This window comes from Epargyreus clarus, unplaced genomic scaffold (assembly GCF_041222505.1).
Source record: "Epargyreus clarus isolate Ecla_fem2 unplaced genomic scaffold, WU_Ecla_fem_2.2 ptg000016l, whole genome shotgun sequence".
Taxonomy (NCBI): domain Eukaryota; kingdom Metazoa; phylum Arthropoda; class Insecta; order Lepidoptera; family Hesperiidae; genus Epargyreus; species Epargyreus clarus.
Window position 1 is genome coordinate 2,496,802 of NW_027332224.1, and position 15,086 is coordinate 2,511,887.

Consider the following 15,086-nt stretch of genomic DNA (forward strand, 5'->3'; position numbering starts at 1 on the left):
AACATAGGATTGAAATAATTAATAATGATTGGAAAGTGTTGGTTTGAAGCGCAAATATATTTTATTTCGCTGACCAAATGTATCGTCTCGTCATCAACCCATTATTGTCCCACTGCTGGGTATGGCTCTCCTCTCAGTATGAGAATGATTAGGCCATAGTCCACAGTGCTGGCCAGGTGCGTATTGGTAGACTTCACATACCTTTGAGTTTTTTTTTTAATATACATAAATCTCTCAGGTATGCAGGTTTCCTCACGATGTTTTCCTTCACCGTACAAATGTATATAAAACGATAACTAGGTCATTTCGCCCGTAGAAACAATAAATAATCAATCCGTCATAATATTACCCGGGCGTGAGATGACCGATAAGGTGGGGCCGGAGATTACGGCGACGGCGGATGATGGATCAACTTTGTTTAATATTAACTTTGTGTACGAAATGTTTTAGTAATGATGGTATATTGCGAGTAAAGATTTATGAAACTACTTATAATATATTATGAACTTACTTTCGACATATTATTTTTATGAAGGGCATATAGCAAACGAGTATAAAGTTCACTTGGTTGAGTTGATAGTATATTACCACTGCTGCTCTGACGGCCACAGATGCATTGCGTCCTCTGTAAGCTAAGTTAGAACACACATAAATACCATGACTCCCACTACAAATCAAAACACAGCAGCGCTTGACACTTCTTTTGCCAGTTAGAATCAGATATGGCCGTGGTGTCTTCGAAGTTGAATCCGAAAGGTTTCTATCAATTTCTCCCCATTCATATCCATTTACAAATGTAAGCATCACCCTCACTCAAACAAAACACCATACGTCAAAGTCGACGTCAGTTTAACCTTCAAGTTAAAATAAGCCTCCGTTGCTTCAGAAATCGATAATGACGCAATAGTTCATGAATAACCAATAACAACATATTGGAATATGTAAACGGCGTCTAAACAAAACGGTACAGTGCATAATTAAACTTGTGTAGCGGAAAAGCTCCCCTGTTGTAGGGTGACTACGTTGTGAATGAACATATTGGGACATAAACACACATTTAGTACTCCTAAAAACATTATACAAGAAATATACATGTTAAAAAGGCATTTAAAGTTCGGTTCCTCTAAAACTAAAGCTACTATGAAAATATGTCCTAAGTAGGTAATAGATTCTGTCAAAACTCCAAGAAACTCATAATTGTATATGCAAATGAACTATGAATGCACATCGTCCACTACCATTATCTTCTCTTGAAAAAAGTTCGGCTTCAGAATACATCATACATATGATATGAGTAAGTGATTCGATATCAGTTCTGATTCGTTTGATTAAGTAATCGCCTAAAAAAAAACCACTAAGTGTATGGAAGCACTTCGAATATGAAAACGTTTATTTATTATACAATTTATAATATCATATAAAAATATTAATTGGTTTTTAAGATTAAAACACCAATTATTATTTAACTATATGATATATTATTTCCCCGGAACTTTTAGTTTACGTAAGTAAAATATGGTAACCCTATTCTTAACAAACTCGACTACACTACGGATGACAAGCTTTCCTCTACAGAAAGGTTAGTTGAAAAACAATTTCCCTCCGCCGTAATATGTTTATAGTTTACAGAACAATATTAATTGGAATAAGTATATGATGACTTTGTAGTTTCAGAATTGAAAATTATAACTGATCATTAAATATAGGTTTCACAAATTCTTTGCTTATCAAACTAACGAAAATTATACATATTTTACATCGTGCCGAAATCCTTGCACAAATATTTCTCTACTATCTAACCTAACCTTACCTAAGCGCTTTTCAAACGATAATATTAGGAAAATTTACACAGTTATTTTACAAACCCAACTAGCAAGCCGCTAAATCAATATTTACGAGGCATCAGCGTAGCGGAGGCCTAATTGTTAAAATAAATTACCGGCACTTCACTTAGTTTGTGACGTTTCGCTGCGTCGGGAACGTAAACAACGCCGTCGGCAGTAAATTGTAACGTCAAATGAAATCGTAAACAATAATGGTAACAATCGTAAACAGAAAATACGTTCCGGAGTGGCTTAACGAAGCTTTCCTGTTGACTTGACTGTTGGTGTTTGTTTATAGCGACTATCTTAGTATTCCAAACATAGACATTTTTGAGGAACCAAGAGTCAAGTAGTATAACTCTAGACCTGGAGGTTTTACAGCGGAGGGTAATGTATAAAACTTTTCCTTGAGAAAAGCAAGGATGTGTAAGCATTTTGAGTGTTGTGTATTACGAAATTTCTTTAGCTGTTTCTGCTCCATGCAAAAACCGTTACGACCGAATGTTTGTTGCGACAAAACAGAGCTCTTTAAAGTGCTATCGTAAATATCCGCTCCTTGCACCGAAAAAATGATACAGTATTTATATAACTATACCGACAAGATCATTAATTAAATTTTGTAATAAATCATTTGAAAAAAAGACGCTTTCTACACTCACACGACATAAAATTTCCTGTATCGTAAGTGCCATGAACACACAAAGACGAATACACTAACACCAGTACCCAAAACAGATTTATATACCACGTCAACAAACAAATATCAAAGTTCAAAGTAAAACAGTAGCAAACATTGTATAAATAAATAAAACAGTAACTTAACTCATAAAAACGTATACAAAGAAATGTTTTTAATACAAGTAAACACAATCTATAAATGGATTTTATAGGCTTGTACTGGGAATATGTAAGGGTGCGTTAATATTGTACGGTCCGTACCAAACTGCTAGTCCGCTCTGAATATAGAAACGAGACGCGTCGAATAGCAAATTGTAGATATTAGCGGGACGAAGACAGCGCGGGTCCCCTCCCGGCAACCGTCCACTGTCCGCTCTCTCCCACGGGTGCATAGCTGCGTTAGTATGCCCTTACGTTGCTACGAAATATATGCTTGTACTTGTGCGCAACAACTTCAGAGCGGACTAGCAGTTCGGCGCGGACTATACTAATATCGGGAGTAAGCGAGCGAGATATCTGAAGCTACATAATATTTTTCAAAAGTGTAAATCCCAGATATGTACCTCTGATTTTCAATGCGCGTATCGGAAATTAATTATCTCTTGCTTAAACGGGGAAGGAAAACATCACCAGGAAACCTGCACGGCTGAGAGTTTGAAAAAAAAAATTTGAAGGTTGTATAACGTCTGGCACTTGATCAGTGCGGTGGACTATGGTCTAAATCTCACATTCTGAGACTAGACCCGTGCCCAGCAGTGGGATAATGGGTTGACGACGACATAATGTATTGAATTCACTACTATATGTATCTGAGTCACAATTTGATTATGTTTTTACTATTCGTATAATACTAACACAATTAGAGGATTCTTACTCTTTACAATGATTTTAACTTTTTACAATTATTACATTAAGTAATATTTTATTATTTGTGTCAAATTAAAGATAATGAAAAAGAAGTAAGGTGATTTTTCATTACTTCGTTACAATTCCCAGGCTCTACCGGAATTATCAGTAGATAATCCCGGGATTAGAAAAGAGAGCCGGGCTTAAATTCTCTGAACAACACAAGTATATTCGCAATATACAAGACTAAGGCAACATTATGAATGTTTACGAATATGTGGTTGATATATTTAATAAGTCAAAGTAAAATTATCCATCAGTCTTAAAATCATCAGATAAAATCACTTATGAGGTACATTTGGTCATAAATCATAATCCTTCTCATTCTGAGACGTGTATGAGCCTAACGGTGCAATCATTCGATCTGAAACGGTCTCACACAGAAATGATCAATTTTATTTATCATAATGTCTTTTTTGGCACTTTGATTTCAGAAATCGAAAATGTAATAAAAATTGTAATCCGACTCTTTCCAAATCTACTTTCATATCCGTCCGTAGTACAATCAATTAGAACCGAAAACACGTCGAACAAGCCCAGTTCTAACACTATCAATCTCGACCCACGTAAAAGTCACACATATAAAAATGCCAACATATTCCCATGCATGACAAATTTGTTTATCACCTCAGGCAACATTCACCTTTGTTGCTCACACGATTAGGTTAAAAGTTCTATCTTGCGAATGTTTAGTAGAGACCTAGCCCCGACCACGTCATCGTGAGTGACGTAAGCAGATATGCGATACTGATAACAGACAACGATATATTAGTAATTGCTATTTTTATTTTATGTACCGATTTAAGTGGCCACTCCAAGACATGGCGCAATTAACACATCCTATATCAGGTTTACTTGAATGTGAGAGATTAAATCATATTCTACTATGCTATTTAACTGTTTTCTAAGCTTATTTTAAGGGTGCTACATTATAAAAAATCATAGGCTATTTGAAAAAGTTACCCATACGCACCAAAAACATAAAATGTTCCATTCTAGAAGATAAGAATGGCTTGAAGTTGAATGGCTGCGGGGATAGAATGATATAGCAGTGCCTTTTCTTCTTTTGCGGGGAGAATAGGGTACCCCCAGAGCATGCAAAACAGTTGGGCGGACTGCAGTAAAAGATAAAACCTGAACGCTTCATATAAAACTGATGCTGATGCTACAAAATAGGGAACACAATCCTATAGTAATCAATCAATCAAGTAGTAATATAAAAAAAATCTAAGTGACAATTTGTAAAAGGTGCGTGCTTAAAATAAATGCAATTTAATCGTTGATAAATCCTTTACGTTATATTCAATCCACCTGAAACCAGTTTAAGTTATTTAATAAACATAACAAAACTATTCTATATTAATATTCCTATTCCAACACAAACAAGTTTACCATTTTAGCCGCACGTCAAAACCGTTTACGTTCCCCCGATATTATTCTAAACATTGGAACCGCGACCCGAGAACGAATGACAGCCGTCATTTCCTGTCCCCGTGCACCCCAACCACTCTGACGTCATAGTTTTATATAAAGCTTTACGACGTATCCAAACAGACAGGTACATAGTGTCTAGTGTAAAGGTTGGGCAAGATTTTCAACTCTAAAATAATATTTAAACGTTATGAAGAAAAGCATGTTTAAAAAGGTCGTTAAAGATACGCTGTATAAGAAAAAAATAAGGTTGTAATAACGAAAACTTCGGTGAAGTTTGGATTATTCTAGTCTTAGAAAAAATCGGGCACATACTAAGATACATGTATAATAGTGGAATACGGAACCTACTTTTTATGTCAGTTAAAATATAATATTTGGAAAGTAGTTGATGGATATAATATGAATGATACAAGCCATTTTATCACAAAGTTATGGAGAAGCGTAGTTGACTCTATCTAGGAAAATGTTATGTAATTTTGATATAATGCTTTGATTACACTATTCAATTCGGTTGTTTGGATGGAAAATTTCGAATGAATTCCAATAATTTTACGTCATTTGATAATACAAACAAATTTCATTCACATTCAGAATAATTTCTGTATATATAAACCGTGTAATAAATTCAATTTATGTAGAGCTGACATTTAGTTTTAAACAAATAGATAAAACATTTTATCATACTAGGAACTCAACACAAATAAACACTTTCATCTTATTTATCGCTAAGTGTAAGTATTGATGTAGTTTTTATTCAAGACTTCCAAGAGACTATATCATATTGCGATCGGTGAGATATTCCATAAATATTGATAAGTATTGGCGCATCACAAAAAAATCTAAACCAACCAATAAGGCAGACTGCATACAGGACACCTAAAGATAAGTAGTCACCTAGTCGCCGACGTCTATGGACATTCGCTACATGAAAGGAATCGATAAATTAGAGCCGACTTTGGAGGATAGCTCTTTCACAGCCTTAAAAGGCCTGGTCAAACAGAACGCGTACTCTAGCTTCGTGCTAGAAGTAAATCCTGACGCCGCGCTATATCACCGAGTTGTGTTCTATTTAGTAATAAGCGGTCACACAGAACACGTACTTTTTCACGCACAATGACGCCAGTACGCAAATCTGTAAAAAATACAACACTCGGCGATAAGAACGTCTAGCGCCGCGACAGCCGTACGCATACACGTACTGAGAACGCTTACTTATAACTCGCTACAAGGATTTACTTCTAGTGCTTACGCATATCGCGACGCTAGAGTACGCGTTCTGTTGTCCAGGCTTATACAGTTCTATATTATATTAATATAACTATATTATAGCTTCGTTTTATATGCTTACGCGTTATAGAATCAATATTTTTTTAATTGACGAGATTAAAAATATGGTGATAGGTATTTGATACACGGCCATTTTATTTTTCGTGAGTAAACCTACGTAACCTACTACTTAGGTGTATAACCTATAAACTACTTAAAGGAATTTTGAAGTCTATAAGCCGTACTTGACTTTATTCTTAGTTTAATGCTAGTCAGGACACTACTTTGACGATGATAAATGGTACAACTTTTTAATGTAACTGTTAAGTGGTCCATTAGAGTCAAATCCGAGCAGCTGCAATATAAATATCCGGTGGACTAAAGTGCTACATTTATTTTGTAGCAGGTGCTTAGACTTCGGCTACATTAGATATTACAAACACTCCACCTACTTTTTCATGAGTAAATTATCACACAGTTTGTTGGATAGTAAGAAGTCATTGCGTCCTATGCTCGTGCATAAACTGGTAGCTCGAACCGTCCAGCAAACAACCCCGGGAAGGACGGCGGTATGTATGGGTGCATACCGTTGTAAAGTATGTGAGAAGAGCGTAAATTGCTCCCCTCGGGGCAGAGTCCGATACGCGGGGCATCGCGTTTGGACGATTCTTGTTGTGTTCGTCGGAGATCCCGGAGTTTTGCACCAAGCGGTGAGGACGGCCACTGAAGGGTTTTAGTGCGGGTACATTTTGAAGGTTACGCTCCCTTTCCCCCTAAGGTCCATGGCACCCATGACTCAGAAAAACTTCCAGTGGGGCTATTCGTGTAAAAGCGTTTTTTACCAACTGCTGAGGGTAATCTTTTTGAATGTATGTAATTATGTCACATTCTATGACACGTCCTGCACCCCAAACAGAGTTTAACTAATTAACAAACGAGCTGACGTTGGATTCGGGTAAATTGTCGGAGAGACATAGTCTATATGTTTAAGTAGCAGGGGCTTTTCTTTTTATAATAGTTCCCTAGTTACTACAAATTGTTAAATAAAAACACAGTAAATTATCAGAGAGCTCATTTAAAACGTAGCCTGGGAAAACAATACGATAACTCATCAGTCGGAAATTCGGAATTAGGGCGCAGTATGAGGTCAACCATTATTTGACGAGGCCGTTCAGAAAATACATTTTACATTGTTCAATCAGAAATTAACGTCAATGATTATAGAACATTGTGTTTAATTAAAGCTGTGATAGGTTTAGTTCCGGGACCAGAATAGGGCTACGGTAACCCCTGCCTGTCGTAAGAGGCGACTAAAAGGGGGCTTCCGGGGTTGCGGACGGCAAGAGTGGGAGCTCGAACCGCCCGGCCAGCAACTCCGGAATGGACCGCGGTATGTGTGGTCACATACCGTCGTGAACACCAGATGGTGTGGTGAGTTTCAAGCCAACCTGGGCGGAGTCCGACGGGGCAACGCGCCAAGTGGACTACGGTTGCGTTCCGTTGGAGATCCCGGAGTCCTCTACGCAGCGCCGAGGACGGCCACCGGGGGGGCTTTAGTGCGGTACCTTTTGAAGGTTCCCCCTCGCCAACAACAAAAAAAAGGTTCGAATCGAAGAGTCGTAGGTTCGAATCCCAGGCACCTATGATTCTTTGTGCGTATGTGTGTATAACAAGCTAAGTTCATTAATGTATTAGGAATTAATTATCACTTGCTATAACGGTGTAAAAAAGCATGGTAACCTACACGCCTACTATCCATGCGCCCCATTGGAATAAGTCGGTTACATAAGTGTTATACGCTGCTCAAAGCAGTAGTGAGGAGTGGAAAAGTACTTATCAGAGGCGTTTCAAGGTTACAACTTAATCATCAGGCATCTCGCATCTGAGCAGATTTCAGGAAAGACTCTGGTCTTACCTAGAGTTGATTACAGATATCCATGAGCGGCAGGAGCCACTTACCATCAGGTGGACTGCATGCTCATTACCTATTTTAATATAAGGAAAACATCTGAAAATGGAAAGCATTTTGAAAATGAACTCTCGAGACGTACATAATACTTCTTTGTAACAAAAAAAAACACGCCATACTCCTTAACCACAACCTAACCACAAGGCACGTAAACAACAAGACATAAGACGCCCTTACAACCCAGAATCGATACACAAACCTTCAAGCGACCATTCCCCAAGACAGACACAGCCACAAACACGCTAGCAGACTGTGATGTAAGACGGCACGCATTGGACAATGGGGCCTTTGTCTTCGAGTGGCCTCTAGCACCAGGTTGGGGATCCGATTACAAGCTGAGACAGCGATACGAGAACAGTTGGATATTTTAATTGGCAGAACTGAGGCTTAAATAATAAAATTAGGAAGAAAACTATCCGCTACCAATATGTGTGAAAAATAAAACCATATCACGAAATACTCATTTGTATGTGCACGTATCCTGTGTGGGTAGGTAGGTAGAGAGTAGTAAATACCGATGGTTTAAAATATATACTATCATACATATTGATAACGCATTGTTCCGAAGTCATTCCTAACTTTATAGCATGGATTTCCGGAAAGAAACGCCTGATATTATTAAATGTTTAAACAATGAGTTCGTAAAATTATTTTCTAGATTAAACTAGTTTTTTTTATGCAAAATCGAATGCTTTGAGTTTGCATTAGATTTACTACATTTTGCGTCATAGAAACACACGCCTCGATTAGAATTACCATAAGGTAGTGGAAACCTTCTTGGTTCGCATCTGAAAGTAACATCGCCATACCACTGCTTTGTGGAATCAATGTTAAGCGCTGCTGTAATCTGGATTGAAGGGTGATGTAAAAAAGGACACGAGTATTTGTAGCTTAGTCCTCAGAAGCATCACAACTGTCTGTCAATGACTAGGGGCAAAAGGAAGCTGGACAGCGAGCTCATAAGCCACATTATTTAAAAAAATCAATTTATACTCCATCTGTTTACATCGCTTCCAAGGCGTTCACGAGTAAATTGAGTTATAGCAACGCCTTACTGTAATAAGTAGGTTCTTACGCTACGGCCGGATTTAACCTTCATCAACCCATGTTTACCTATTTAAAGAAGTATCTACAATCTACTCTAAATGGATTTATGGCGAGCCGCGTGGTGGAGTGGCCACTATACCGGTCTGACGCGCAAAGAGTTTGGGTTCGATCTCCGGCCAGACAGAAATCCGAATTATGAATTTTGGATATCTGTTATAGGTTTGAGTGTTTGTATGTGTATTTGAGTATTTGTTGTATACGTTTTTGTGTGTGTCCATGGCACCTCATGTGAGTGTAGAAAGCGCCTGTTTTATTTAAAGTCGTGATCATCATCACTATTTTTTACTATTTACCAACTTGTAGTAGACTAAGATGGATTAGGGCATTTATTTTTATAGTCCACCACCCTGGCTTAGTACTAATTGGTTTACTTCACACTTAATAACTTAGAAACACTCGTATTTCAATAAAGTTGTCAGATGTCAAGTCTACTATCTAAGACGATAGTTCTCAAGTGTGAAGTCTACCTGATACCGATCATTTTGTATGAATATACAATTCGTCGAATTATCAAAACTCATACAACAAAACTTTCATTTTTTCATTAAAGTTTTACAAAATATATGTCCCCGCATACAACACAGATACCAGTATATTGTGTAAAAACATTACCACCACTTAACACCTCATCACCGAAATATGCGTGTGTGTAAAGTAAACGTAACGACGGAATCTCACATCAACACGATAAGGGTCAACGCACTCTAATTATGATTGGTTTTCGCAACAATTATGCTTTCGTATATAAAATTAAGTTTTAAGCGCAATTTTACTGTTAATGCACACATTCACATTTGTGTATGTGAAACGTTTTGATGTAAGAATAAAACGGCTTATTTGTATGAAATCAGATTAATACGTGGGAGGTCTGATGTTCGAATTTTGCCCACGTATGGAGTTTCTTGCGCCGATTCTTCTCCATAGTGAAACACCTTCCGAAGCGGTAGTAAACTAATAGTAATAGTTGACTTTCTAATAGAGTAAGATCTGTATGTATCAATTTTGAGTAAATAATACTTGAATGTAATTTGGAAGTAATAAATCTTTGTCGGCTTCAGGTACGACCTCTGTTCCACATGGATTTGGTTACAGATGTCCTGGGGTCCACAGTAACAAGTATACCATCTGGTGAACTGCTTGCTCCATTGCAACTTCAAACTGATAAAAAGAAATTCTAATGTGTAGGCAATCATAAACATATAGGTAATCATTTTGCAAATATCAAAAAAAAAATAGGCTATTATTTGCTATGGACACAACAGAATTCTATATGGACTCAACTAGAAATCATATCTAAGATTGATAATTATTTTCAATATTAAATATTATAATATTTAATATTAATACTCCATACGGAGGTTACTAATAATAACCTTGAAGTTTATATGCATTTATGTTAATAGTTATAAAAGGCTCCACTAATAATTTGGTAATGCGTAAATATTATTGTTATTGTCCTCACATGTTATGACTAATGAAAGAAACAGTATTAACATAATATGCGGAAAACAGAAAACAATTATATTAATTTTATTAATAAAAGTTCAGGTTTTTCCAAGTAGGCTTAACAACATAAATAGTTATGTTGCCAATTATCTTACTCAAAATATTTGTTACAAATTAAGACCAGTTATAATTAAATACCTATATGATACACTATTAGATGACATTCACACATCCTAAGTAGAAAATAAGGACTAAGGAAATTGCAAACAGTAGAGCTTATAAAGTCTAACCAATCCATACCATCACATTTATAGAGGGAAGTATTTCTGTGTTTCGGTGGTAGAGTGTGGATGCTGGCAAACTTACACATGAGGCAACTTTTTAGTGCTCAGAAATAGCAATGCATCTGTCGGTTCCACATGGAACATAATATTCTATATGGAGTTGATCACATATGTTCATGGGTGGCAGTGACGACTTACCATCAGACGGACTGCAAGCTTGTTTACTTATCCAATCTAATAACAAAAACTCATTGTTACAGTATAAGAACATCTAATATTCTTATATTTTAATCTTTAAATATAGGGTCTAGGAAATAAACAAGTAAATAAAGTTGTTTCAATATTAAAATTGTAGCAGTTAATCTCAGGATTACATATTAAATCTGCTTTCCAATCAAGCCCGTCAAATAACCTCTGAAACTAAACTAATAATCCGCCAAACTAGGATTTTCAGTACGACCTTGCCAACTAACTGAACTAGTTTAGAACTAAACTGGGTTATAAATAGTCGTAGAGTATTAAATTTTTTGTAAAAACTGTTTTTGGAGTTGGAACATCTTTACATCTACCATACAATATATATAATACGATATAATAAAATAGAACCATGTATGTAAGAAGCAGTGTGAACGGATTATTTTGTATTAAAGAAATTAATATTTGTAGCCTAAAATTAAAGCTATTTTACAATAGCTGACCTTTCTTCAACTCCGATACTGTATATTTACATAGAAAACTATACAATTGTTATTTTCTTAGAAAACAAATTGTCGGTGTGCTTTTAACTTAACAGTCATATGACAAATCTTATAATATCATCAACTACAGTTTGGAAAAATCAATCGCTATCCCTTTATATAATAATTAGGTAAACGGGTACATACAGGACACTATATAACATCAAAATTTAATTGTGTTATTAATGTTAATGTGTTATTAATCACACATCCCGAATATTCTGCTGGGCTAAGAGCTTTCTTGAGTATCCGAGAACACTATCTCTAGAAGTCCAGTGGCCATTGATCACAATTAATGGTCTATCAAATAGGTCCCCATTTATTTGTAAAATCCGAACCTATGCCGTGGTAGAGTTCATTTCATACACCATTAGTAACTCTAAACGCAAGCAAGCTTCTTCATAAAATATTTAAGATACAGTTTGGTAAATGTAAAAGGTTGCTACTGGATCAATTCTCATATTTTTTCTCTACTATCAATGGCTTTCCAACCATTTATGATGTACAAGTATTCTAGGATATAGAGTTATATGTGATATTCAGTTATGTGTATGAAACAACACAAAAATAAAGAGCAAAGCACAGCTAATATGGTGAACAGATATTATTGGTATCTAGTATAATGTTTAAAAATTGAAGATAACAAAGTGCAATTGCAAAATATATTTACAACAGAAACATGAAGAAGGATAACTGCAAAATAATTCATGATGAAGTGAAGTAAATATTTTGATAAACATTACACATATTTGTGTCATAAATACAAGAAAGCAAATTAGGATAATGAGTAAAATCGCTGCTAGCAGGTGAAAATAAAAGAAATATTACGAAGTTTTCAAACTATATGTAATAGAAAGTTCGAATTTAAAAAATCATGTAAAACTCTAAAAAGTGAAATTTTGTGCAAATCCGAAAAAACAAAATTGGCTATAATAAAACTAAACAATCGGTAGATTAATTTGTGTATAAGAAGTGTAAGTAGTAAATGTAATTATTAATTCAAATACTAAAATATAAATTGTCGTATCGTATACCGGCCCGCGTTTGTTTGTAAACAAATAACATATGATCGGTCGACCGGCGACGGTGGCCACTTCTGCGGGATCTTCTACACATATCTGACACCCAAACCCCCGAAAACCAGGCTTCTTTTTAACACGAAAACAACGAGAAAACACCGTTTCAGCGAACCACGGAACACCGCAGGCTGTAAGAAGCCATGTGCTACAATCGCGCCAATATTTGACAACAACTGATTGACATTTCAAACGTAAGATACAAGCCGGGGCAAGTATTTTTTAGGTAAATTACCGAAAATTAGTCGACAAAATCGACCCGCTATAGGTTTATCACGTATATATCTTCAGAAATATTAATTTTAATTTAATTTCTACCGCCCCTAGCGGTAAGAATACGAAACACAACATAATGGCCGACACACAGTAGTTGTGATGACTTAACAGACTAAATGCGCAAAATACTTACACTTTCCTCCTCTTTTTCCATACCAGAGGGCATTTGAGGTACTGCACGGTTAATCGCCGAGTAATCCGGTAAATCCGGAAGGTCCTCGGCGAGATATATCGGCATTGGTTTCGACGCATCCAGGGCCCTCGCCCTAAACGAGAGCTTCGACATTTTGTTGACAGAACAAAACACGCTAGCGTCGACACAAAAATGCACTTATAAAACACTTTATAGCTCCTCCAGGAGGTCCTAAAGGACCGTAAACTGCACTTTATACACTCTAGTTCGTTCCCATGGTTAATTTTTGCACACACTCAGTCACAATTAATGAAAAACAATATCGAAACTTTGCATATTGAGCGTACTTTACAGAAAGCCATCATGGCGGCTTTCCGTTTGGCGGACGACCATGACCAACTTCCACCTAGCACGACGTGCGCGGGAAGGAAACACGCGGGAACTATTCCGATAGTTTTTTTACTTTTAATTGAATTCATTACATTTCGATAGTTAACACTAGTTATTTATAAATAAAAAAATCAACAATATTTTTTAAAACTATACAGTTAATAAATAAAAATATACAAGATATACTTAATATTAAGAATTACTAAATGACGTCGGACATTGCTTGTCAGTACTATCACACCATAGACAACGGTAGTTTAGTTTATTACGTTTCATGTTACGTAATTAATACCAGGAAATTATTCATAAAAATATTAATAAATTGCTTTTTATTTATTAGACATATAATGCAATCAGAGTTTCTAGAGTTTGTAGACTGTATATTATAAGTGCAGTAATAAAATTTCAGTTTAGTAAATATGTTATTGGTATACATTTTACCTAAAATATTTTCAGTTGAACTTATTACTCCTCACAAAAAAATATTTGGTTTATGCTTAAAAGGTAGAAACAGATTGACGATAAAAACATGTCTTTATTGAGTGAAATTGAGATTTGAAGTCCGCTTGTTGTCATTTTGACGCGATTCATTTCTATACTCAGAGCAGACTAGAAGTTTTATACGGACTATACCTTTTTAAATGCGTACAATTCATACCCAACCTTTCACTTCGATCAACCAATGAAAACGCAATGTAATGGATTCGGATACTTATCTTGTAAAATACATATTACAGTTGTTTTGTATTTAAATATTGTTCATATTTCTGCCTAATAACAGCAGTGTTAAGTGCTGCTATATTCTGCTATGAACGGTGAGGTAACAGAGACACACTTTTCCAAGGCATTCGTAGACGCTGATTAGCAGCGCATCTGTGGCCGACCTCCAGTAGGAATATTTTATCTTATCTAGGGTTGAATACAGATCTCTGTACTCTTTGCGGCTGCATGCTTGTCTGCTACTCCTATGTTATAGAAAATATTTATATTTTTACTTAATGCCAATCTTATTTAATCTATCATAAGTTTGCACGAAGAAATCCGAAAATATAATCACCTGAGTTTTTACAAAACTTGCGGGAAAGAGTTGCAAAAGGGTCGTCACTTGTGCCTTTACTCCCCAGACAAATTTAATAAAAAGCTTTTATTAAATTTCAATAGTTTTATTAAACGGACCACGTATTGTCCCTATAACAAATTTGAAGCTTATAAAGGATAGAACAGACTTACAACTAGTTTTTAAATATTTTATTTATTAATTATCATGAGGTTGTATATTCTTGCTATTATTATTTAATGAAATAAAAAAAATACTCTGCCTATTTTAACTTCTTCTTTTAACAATTTTAGCCCATGACTCCATAATCAATAAGTAGTTTAAAAGTAAAACTTAAGAACGTCACGTGAAACGGAATTTAAGAAAAAAAAATGTCTAAAATTAATATTTGTAGCGACATCTCTCGATGATGCGACTAACTTTTATAGATTAGTCTTTGATCGATGGGTCGTTAGTTTTGATTTATAATGATAGATGGCGTTTGCTATTTTATAAAAAATATTA

The 15,086-nt window shown here is 35.7% G+C and overlaps 1 protein-coding gene across 1 annotated transcript in view; it reads right to left on the bottom strand.

Moving 5' to 3' along the window:
- The window catches only part of E(Pc) (Enhancer of Polycomb), a 112,564-nt gene extending 98,880 nt beyond the window's left edge, over nucleotides 1-13,684 (bottom strand). The window contains exon 1 of the mRNA XM_073081303.1: nucleotides 13,136-13,684. Coding sequence (XP_072937404.1) covers nucleotides 13,136-13,288 — 153 coding nt within the window. The 5' untranslated portion in view covers nucleotides 13,289-13,684. The remainder of the gene's footprint in view (nucleotides 1-13,135) is intronic.
- Between the last annotated feature and the right edge of the window lie 1,402 nt (nucleotides 13,685-15,086).